This window comes from Zingiber officinale, chromosome 2A (genome assembly GCF_018446385.1).
Source record: "Zingiber officinale cultivar Zhangliang chromosome 2A, Zo_v1.1, whole genome shotgun sequence".
Classification (NCBI taxonomy): Eukaryota; Viridiplantae; Streptophyta; class Magnoliopsida; order Zingiberales; family Zingiberaceae; genus Zingiber; species Zingiber officinale.
Genome location: NC_055988.1, coordinates 91351429 through 91361571, shown reverse-complemented (window position 1 = coordinate 91361571; position 10143 = coordinate 91351429). Strand labels below are relative to the sequence as shown.

Here is a 10143-nt window from a genome sequence, read left to right as displayed (position 1 = left end):
ACATTAGATAACAAGGAATCTTAACTTTGAATCCCCTTTTGTCATAATCAAAACTAAGGTTCGATTGTCGGATGCTTCCCGCACCAACAATCTCCCCCTTTTTGATTATAGCAACCGAAATTCAAAGTTAAGTAAAAATGCAATAAAAATAAACATAGATAAGCACAAGCATAGATAAGTACAAGCACATACAAAGCTCCCCCTTAATAAAAGCTCCCCCTTTAAAATGATTTCTTTTAATTTTCAACTATTTTTTGAATTTTCTTTAAATTTCTTCCTACTCTCCCCCTTTGCCATATATCAAAAATAAGTAAGAGAGTAAAATGATAAAGTAAAAACAATTCTCTTCCTTTAGAAATTGATTACTAACTAGGTTAGAGAAACATTTAGCTAAGTGAAAGTTAATTTGTCTTTGAAAAATAACTTAGCTAAAATAGTTTTGAAGAAAACTTAGTTAAAGCTTTTCTGAAAGATAAGTAATTAAATTTGAAATACTTTCGAAAAACAATATTTAGTCATGCTAGAAATTTTTTCAAACGAGAAAAAGATACACTTAGTTAATTTAGAAAGTGCTTTTGCGAACTATTTTGAAAAAGACTTAGCAAACAAAACTTTTGACAATAATAACTTTTTCAAATGATTTTGAAATAAAATTTTCAAAGTCTTTTTAAATAACTTTTTAAAATGATTTTGAAATTTATTTTTAAAGTATTTTGAAATGATTTTAAAAAAATTTCAAATAATATTTAAATGATTTAAAAATATTTTTTGAAATAATTTTTAAAGGATTTAAAATTCTTTTTCAAAATAATTTTTTAAGGGATTTTAAAATTCTTTTCGAATTAATTTTATAAAGGATTTTAAAATTATTTTGAAGTTAAATAATTTTTAAAAGGATTTTAAAATGATTTTCAAAATATTTTTTAAATAATTTTAAAATAATTTTTAAATAATAATTTTCAAATAGTTTTTAAAAGGTTTTAAAATAATTTTTAAAAGGATTTTAAAATGATTTTCAAAATAAATTTTAAAGGATTTTAAAATAATTTTCAAAATAATTTTTTAAAGGATTTTAAAATAATTTTTTAAAGGATTTTAAAATGATTTTCAAATAATTTTTTAAAGGATTTTAAAATGATTTTCAAATAATTTATTTAAAGGATTTTAAAATAATTTTGAAATAATTTTTTAAAAGGATTTTAAAATGATTTTCAAATAATTTTTTAAAGGATTTTTTAAAATATTTTTCAAATAATTTTAAAAGAATTTTTAAAATGTTTTTCAAATAATTTTTAAGGATTTTTAAAATGTTTTCCAAATATTTTTTAAAAGGAATTTTTAAAATATTTTTCAAATAATTTTTAAAGAATTTTTAAAATGTTTTTCAAATAATTTTTAAAAGGATTTTAAAATATTTTCGAAATAATTTTTAAAAGGATTTTAAAATATCTTCGAAATAATTTTTAAAAGATTTTAAAATATTTTTTGAAATAATTTTTAAAAGATTTTAAAATATTTTTTGAAATAATTTTTAAAAAGATTTTTTTAATAATTTTAAAATTGATTTTGACAGTTTTTTAAAATAATTTTTAAATTTATTTTGAAAGATTTTTTAAATAATTTTGATTTAGAAAGTTTTTTAAAATAATTTTAAAGTTGAATTAATTAAATAAATTGAATTAATATGTTGAATTTTAGACCAGACTAATTTTAATCTAAATTCATCTCACCCGATTCTAAGTTATCAATCAGGTAATCTTAAGTAGTTTTGTAAGATGGTTATCTTTGATTTAGGTTATTTCTAAGGGTTAATTTACATTTGAGTTAAACTTAGGTTTTCCAATTAGTCAATTAAATATACATTTCAAAGATTGGTTCCCAGTTAGTGGCGAGGCACTAGGCCTTCTTGGGTGTGGGAGCATCCACCACTATCTAGACAGAGCCGCTCAAAGAAATTACATATTTAATTTTCTTTTTGAAACCCCTAAGTTTAACTAACAAGTGTAAATTATGTCTAGGTCCTTAAACTATCATAAATCTAAACATGTGTATTAAAAAAATAAACAAGCATCAATCAGTTCTATCTATTGGTAAGGATGGTCTTTCTATTTGCTCCCCCTAGATCATAGCCTCGATATGGTCTATCAAGGTAATGGATCTGATCCTTGGGGATCCAATAGTGTCCAAGTCCAACTTGATTAACCAAGTTTGACTTGGGGGCCCATGCTTGTTTTATGTTTCTATTATTTCTTTTTACAAAGACAAATATGATTTATATTTTGTTTTGGTCTTAAATCCAAGTCCGGATCTGTTGTAAATGGCTTGTTGTTTTCCAAGAATCAGATCCAGATTCTTGGAACCCAAGGTGAACCGTTCCAACGTGTCCTTGAGTTCTTTAATTTGAATTTTCAAATTGAAATTTTCTTGCTCAAGTTGTTGGACTTGAGTTGAACTTTCAATTTGAATTGGCTCAGTTAAAGAATTCGAGTCAGTTGCTTCCTTAAGGGTTGTTACCTCCTTTTGGAGTGACTTGACCCGGACGTTGGATTTAGCCAACTTCTTTAGCAAGTAAGGAACTAAATTCTTTAATTCATCTATTTGAGTTTCAGCAAGTAAAGAACTTACAATGGGGTTCGGGCCTTCGGAAACGGATGCGGATCCGTGGCTTCATTCGGACTCAGTCTCTGACTCGCTGTCAGTTTCAGATTCGAACTCGGACTCGGTTTCGATGATGTTTGCTTGCACTGGTAACGCGAGGAAGCTTGTCGGTTCTTCTTCGTCGGTGCCGGATTCGTCTGATGACTCGGACCAGGTTGCCTTTAATGCTTTCTTTCTTTGTTTCTTTTTATTTGGACAGTCCGGCTTGTAGTACCCTTTCTGGTTACAGCCATAGCAGGTGACTCCAGACTTGTCCTTTGTGTTTGTTTGAGTCGCCCTTTTTGACTTGCATATCTTCCGTACAAGCTTTATCAGTTCGGAAATAACTTCGTCTTCATGCTCTGCGTCTGATTCATCGTTGGAGTTGGGTTTGGTTTTGCGCCTTGACGTCGGTTCGCGCGTTCTGCTGGTACCTGCAACCAAAGCAACGCCTTTCTCGACCGGACGTGCATTAGTCTGCTCATGCAATTCTAACTCAGAAAAAAGTTTGTATAATTTGATTGAAGAGAGGTCCTTAGAAACTTTGTAAGCATCAACCATGGATGTCCACAAGGTGTTCCTTGGAAAGGCGCTAAGCGCGTACCTTATTACCTCACGGTTTTCTATTCTTTGGCCGATTGCGTGAAGGCCGTTTAGGAGGTCCTGAATGCGAGCGTGAAGCTGGCTTGTGGTCTCATCTTCCTGCATTTTGATGTTATATAACTTATTTAAAATTAAATCACGTTTACTTACTTTAGCGTCGGAAGTGCCCTCATGCAGCTCGATTAGTTTGTTCCACAGCTCTTTCGCACTTGAAAATGGTCTGACTCTGTTTAATTCTTCTTTTATCAATCCGCATTGTAACATGCAGGTTGCTTTGGCATCAGCTTCCACCTTCTTCATGATGCTGGTGTCCCAGTTGATACATGACACTAATTCACCTTTGCCGTCACGTGGTAACTCGAGACCGGTCTGGATAATAATCCACATCTCGACTTACGTCTTGAGGTGGTATTCCATCCGATTCTTCCAATATCTGAAATCATCTCCGGAGAAGAGCGGGGGGCGAGTAGTGCTAAATCCTTCTTGGAATGCCATTTAAGATCTAGCACACAAATAAACAAAAGAAAACTTGTCCCAGGACTTAATCTTGGATTAGTAGTATGAGAAAAGGATAAAAATAACAATTCACTAATTTTGGGAAAAAATAATAAAATATTATTAAAATATTAATAAAAAAATGTTATTCAAAAATTTGCAAAATGCGATATTTCGTTAATCCCAACCAATTGTGAAAATATGAAAATTAATTTTTTTAAATCAGATTTGGAGGGAAAAAACGAAAGGCGTAAGGTTTTATTTTTAACCTATATAAACAAAAAAAAACGACGAAAAAATGCTTGAATGGTGGTTGCACCAATTCAAAGTGACCCCGCTCTGATACTAATTGTTGGATTGAGAAGTGCTAGAGGGGGGGGTGAATAGCGCTCGTGGCATTCACTTTTCGTTTCGAAAACCTTACGAGAGTAATGCAGCGGAAATAATAAAAGACAAGAACAAAGAAACAAACACAGAAAACAGAGGACACCAATATTTACTGGTTCGAAGCCTAGGGTGACTCCTACTCCAAGGCCCGCAATGGTTAATCACTTTCTGTGGGCAACAACTATAATATCGCAAATCTTTTACAAGCAAATAAGTACAACTATTAAACTTTGAAAGATTATACCGACAAATACAAAGATGAACGAAGTGGTTGTCGATTGTCGGATTCGCAGAATCTATTTGAAGCTTTCGGAGCAGCGTACAAGATCACACGTTCTTCTGTTCGAGTTGATTTCGAAGCTGCACCCTAAACCTTCTTTTATAGCCTCTGCAAGTTTGATCCAGATCCCCAAGTCTCTGGATCAGCTTTGACCCGAAGTGGATCGGTCGACCGATCCCCGATTCGATCGACCGATCCCCGGTTCGGTCGACCGATCAGACGATCTCCACCGCATCTGATCCGCTCGATCCGCACGCTCTGCTTCACTCTGGTCAAACTCTATCCGAGGTTCGGTCGACCGATAAACAGGTTCAGTCGACTGATCAGTCTGTCCTGACTCGTCCACCTGGCCTGATCCAGTCGACGTTGTTCCTTGGTTCGGTCGACCGATCCCTTGGTCGAGCCCGGTCCAACCTCTGGAAATCTGATCTGTTGTGTTGAGGGTTCGGTCGACCAATCCCAAGGTTCGGTCGACCGATCCTGGTCACTTCTAACTCTACAGAAAAAAACGTTAGTCCCCTGTAAAACAGAGTTAGAACATAATAGATAAAATAAATTCACAGCCTTCGGACTGTCCGGGTCTGACTTTGGATTTCCAACCGAAAACCCTAGGTCAACCCGATGCCTACTGTTCCCTCTACGGGGAACGCGTCTTCACCTACTCCTCTCAGGAGAGTTTACCTTTGCTCAGCGTCCGGTCCGATGCTTCCGATCTTCATGCTGGATGTCCGGTCCTCAACCCATCCAGACTTCTACCCAGTTCGCGACACTAGGATTTTAACCTAGGGTTACCACCCTCTAGGATTTCTGCCCGAAGCACCGACCCGCCAAGACTTCCCGTATAGGGTTATCACCCCCTATGACCTAGGGTTACCACCCCCTAGAGTTTTTCCATTTGTCTAACCGCAACTAGGACTTTTCTGAAACACTCAATCAAATACATTAGATAACAAGGAATCTTAACTTTGAATCCCCTTTTGCCATAATCAAAACTAAGGTTTAATCATCGGATGTTTCCCGCACCAACAGTAAGTGGTACCAACTCTCAGAAGGATATAATGAGCTAAAAAAGGGGTTCTACTGTTTGTCTGAGCGAGGGAGTCGCTCGACCTGGATTCCCCGCCCTAGCAATCTCAGTTGTTCTTCTCCACGGTCGCTCGACTCGATAGGTGGCTCCTCGCGTGATCAGCCATGTGGTTCGGTCGGACTAGATTTTGTAGGGTCGTCACAGCTGAGCCTCTGATGTCCTCTCTATAGTCCACCGAGCCTGATGAGCGATTTTCCCAGGCGAGCCTCTCGGCTGAATGAACCCTTTAGGCCCGCCCGGCTCACTGCTGCCCGCTCAGACAACTTTGATGACCATACGGTTCTTTGCCTTTGACCTCCACGTCGGATGTTGTTCCTACCTTTAACTCATACACGGTAAGCTCCCTTTACCACCACATCATAGTAAAATCTGAAAGTAAAACTATATAAAAATATATATATATATCCGCTATATTAACAGACTCCCTTTATATAGTGCTCCAGTAGCATATGCGCACACTTCTCAAGGCACGTGCACTTTTTTCTAACTGTCCTATGAAAATACACGTTGGAAGTGTCTGTAACACCATTCCTTAATAAGGCATGCAAATCTCTGACATGACAATGGAAGCTTCATTGTACGATTTGTCTGTTAACCATGCCTTGTTGTAATTGGCACCAACTCTCAGAAAGATATAATGAGCTAAGTAAGGAGTCCCACTATTTTGCCGAGCGAGGGAGTCTCTCGGCCTGGATTCCCCGCCCTGTCGATCTCAGTTGTTCTTCTCCACGGTCGCTCAACTCGATAGGTGGTTCCTCGTGTGATCGGCCATGTGGTTTGGTCGGACCAGCTTTTGTAGGGTCGTCACAACTGAACCTCTAATGTCCTCTCTATAGTCGATCGGGTCGGATGAGTGATTGGCCCAGGTGAGCCTCCCGGCTGAACGGACCCTTTAGGCCCGCCCGACTTGCTGCTGCCTGCTCAGACAACTTTGATGACCATACGGTTTCTTGCCTTTGACCTCCACGTCGACTCCTATTCACACCTGTAACTCATACTAGGTAAGCTCCCTTTACCACCGTATCATAGTAAAATCTGAAAGTAAAACTATAAAAAAAAAATGTAAGATTATTTGCTCCATATGTTTGATCAAGATCTTGAATATTTAGAAGATGTGCATACCCTTAATAATTGGAACAATGTTTCCTACATAAACAGAGCATTTGAGATTCGCAAAGGAGTCAATTACATGATATTGAAGCATGCAATGATAAATATATTTCAAGAAATCCTTTGTGAAAAAGCACCTACTAATGCAAATGAACTCGACGGATCCAAGGAAGCTGATTCTGCCGATAGAGATTCAGAAACCACTTGTACAAAAAATTGATTTAGTAGAAGAATTAACTTTTGGAAGACAAGGACCAAATAAAGCTACTCTAGGACACATTTATCCATAATAAAGAATTGTTGAGTTGCTGTCAGATAATCGTCTTTCTGGACTGCTACTTGAAACTATTCTAGAGACAGTTTTTTTTTTTTTTTTCAACCTAGAGTAAATGATGTAGGAGGATTAAAAGATGATTATTTTTTTTTTTAGTATTTAAGTTATTTTTGGTATTTAGGATATTTTTTAGTAATTTTTTATCTTTCATATTTTTAGATTTTGATTCAGTTTAGAGATTTTAGAATTATAAACTTTTTTATCTTTTCAGGTAGGATTTATTTCTTTTCTTTACATCTTAGATTTAGAGTTATAAATAATTGTTTAGTTGATGTTAAAAAAATTTTATTTTGGTTTAATGATATTTTCGATAGTATCGTTTTCCTTTCAAATTAATAGATGACAGAAGATTATTTTCGGTATTTATGCATGAATCAATAGATTCAATCAATAATATATAAGATAATCGTTATTATATCCGGTGTCACAATATAGATAAAAGGTGAACCTTGAAAATGAGATTTGATAAAAGGTGAAAGGAAATACTGATTTTAAAAATTACAATATAATCATTTTTTTAAAAAAATGGATGATTTGATAAATATATGAGTGATTTGAGTATTAATAAAAATCAAATAAGCGATCCATTAAAATGTCAAACTTTAGAAGAGAACTCTGCCTGTGAAAAAAAAACCTATGAAATTAAAAATGAAATCCTTCTCGAATTACAGGCACGTTAAGAAACTTATTTATACTTAAAAAATCACTGCAAAAACTCAGTCTATTAAATTTATTTACATATGGTACATAATAATATTTAAAATAGAACCGACAATCGTAAATACAATGTAATTAGAATATGTAAATAAATCTATCAAAATTTTCTATTTAATTCTTATAATTACTTTTACTTCATAAAAAGTATATTTTAGAAAAAAAAATAATATTCACTACCAACTGATCCTAAGTAATTTGTAAAACTTGATCTTAATCGGGTGCAGCCGTTGGCGGATGCCTTTTTGTTTGTTCACAACGGTCGAGATTATATTCTGGAAAAATCCAACGACCAAAAAATGAAAAGCAAGAAGAAAAGCCTCGTTCATGCCTTTTTTTTTCTGATTCCTTCCGTTCACATCATATTTTTTTTTTTCGATAGGTATTTACTAACTATACTGCAACTTGCTTCATTATATTTCCTCCGTGCAAATCGTTTATGTTAATATAAACACTTGCCTGTTAATTTGCAATTGTTTTCTAATGGCATCATGCCATGGGCGTTTGAGTATCATTATTTATACATCACGAAGACTGATTGCAAGGAACCATTAACTTGCAGATCCATAGTTGATGAGAAATGGAATCCGTGAATAAGTATGGTATTGAAGGTGATGATGAAGTGGCCATGGCTGAGCTAGTGCGAGGCCACGGCCATCTCTGGAACATCATCTTCGGCTACGTCAACTCCATGGCCCTCAAGTGCGCCGCCGAGCTTGGCATCGCCGATGAAATCCATCGACATGGCCAGCCTCTTCCTCTCTCCGTTCTGCTTACCAAGCTCTCCATTCCCCCTTCAAGAGCCGACTCATTCCGCCGCCTCATGCGCCTGCTCGTCCACTCAGGCCTCTTCGCAAGCTCGACCGCCAGAGACGAAGAAGAAGAAGCCTACGCCCTCACCCCCATCTCTGCCTCCTTTCTCGTGACCAGCAAAGCAGACAATATGTCCCCGTTCGTGCTCACAATTCTCGACCCGATCCTTGTCGACCCCGGGCACTGCTTGAGCAGGTGGTTCACCTCCTCCGCCGAACCACCCTCCGCCTTCGATCTCTTCCACGGGAAGTCAATATTCGAGTTGACCGGAAACAACCCCGAGTTCAACGTTAATTACAACCTTGGCTTGGCCGCCGATGCTAGGTTCATGGCGAAATTGATCCTCAAACAGTGCGGCAACGACGTCTTCCGGGGACTGCGATCGCTGGTGGACGTCGGAGGAGGGACTGGCGTTCTGGCCATTGCCATTGCCGACGCCTTCCCGCAGATCAAGTGCGCCGTGTTCGATCTCCCGCACGTTGTGAGTTCGCTGCAGGGAAACCCAACGGTGGCCGCCATCGCTGGCAACATGTTCGAGTTTGTGCCCCCTGCAGATGCAGTGATTCTCAAGGCATGCAATATCATTAATTAATTTTCTTCTTCCATTTAATTTTCTTATAATTAATAATCAATCATCTGCTGCTATATAATGCAGTGGATATTGCATGACTGGAACGACGAAGACTGCGTGAGGATACTGAAAAATTGCAAGAAGGCGATTCCTGCAAAGGAGGAAGGAGGGAAGGTGATAATTATTGAAATGGTGACGCAATTGGAAAATGAGGAGGATGGGAATAATCATGATGAAACGACAAAGGCGCAGCTTCTGTTGGATGTGTACGTAAGGGCGGTTTATCCAGGGAAGGAGAGGAGCGAAGTAGAATGGAAAAGTATCTTTATAGCTGCTGGTTTCTCAGACTACACCATCTCACCAATCTCGGGCCTGCGTTCACTCATCCAGCTGTTCTACTGACTCTAATTAAGATTAATAGACTGCTACGTTTGATTAAGGATAATATAATTAAGTTTATAATGTAATGGTGGCAAGTTTATAATGTAATAAACTTTATAATGGAGAGTAATATAATGTAATGTAATATAATTAAGACTAATTTGGTAAAAGATTTGCATGTAGTCTTTGATTTTATTCTTTTATTTGGTATTCATAATTTTTTATAAAAATATCCTGCAATCTGTTGGGTTTTTCGGGCCACGAAAATCGCTTTTCACGTCGCGGAAACCCCGAATCACCCAAAGCCGTAGATCCGTGCAAGGAAAACCGAACGAAAATTACGAGTACGAGTTTTAAATATCTAGATCTACTTCTAGATCTATGTGTTAAGAAGTATACCTTGAAGCGTGCCCTATCGCGTTCCCGCTCGTCCAAGGAATTGCCGGATCTCTAGACCGTCAAGCGTCGGTCCTCTAGAAGTATCCACACGGACACGTAGGTGGAGAAAACCTCACACAAAGGTGTGCTAGCACCTTGGTAAGATTCGGCCAAGCAAGGAGGAGAGGGAGAGCTTGAGAGGAAGAAGGAAGAAGGAAGAAGATACACACTTGAATGAAAAATGAATTCTCATTCAAACCAAAAGTGGCCGGCCACTTCCCATAGTGTAACCCCCCATTAAATGCAATTAATGTGAAGTTATTAAGAAAATGGTTTTGTAACTTCCATGAGGT

The 10143-nt window shown here is 36.9% G+C and overlaps 1 protein-coding gene across 1 annotated transcript; it reads left to right on the top strand.

The window, feature by feature from the left end:
* Positions 1 to 8128: 8128 nt before the first annotated feature.
* Positions 8129 to 9607, top strand: LOC122041513 (trans-resveratrol di-O-methyltransferase-like). Its single transcript, XM_042601221.1, has 2 exons — positions 8129 to 9031; positions 9116 to 9607. Exons 1-2 carry the CDS (start codon positions 8228 to 8230, stop codon positions 9431 to 9433), a joined length of 1122 nt encoding a protein of 373 aa, XP_042457155.1. The 5' UTR covers positions 8129 to 8227; the 3' UTR covers positions 9434 to 9607.
* Positions 9608 to 10143: the final 536 nt, after the last annotated feature.

Excerpts from the sequence above, each read along its gene's own strand:
- LOC122041513 (XM_042601221.1), top strand. The coding sequence starts at position 8,228 with ATGGAATCCGTGAATAAGTATGGTATTGAAGGTGATGATGAAGTGGCC. Across the intron at positions 9,032-9,115 it reads CAGATGCAGTGATTCTCAAG|TGGATATTGCATGACTGGAA; the intron begins GCATGCAATATC and ends TATATAATGCAG.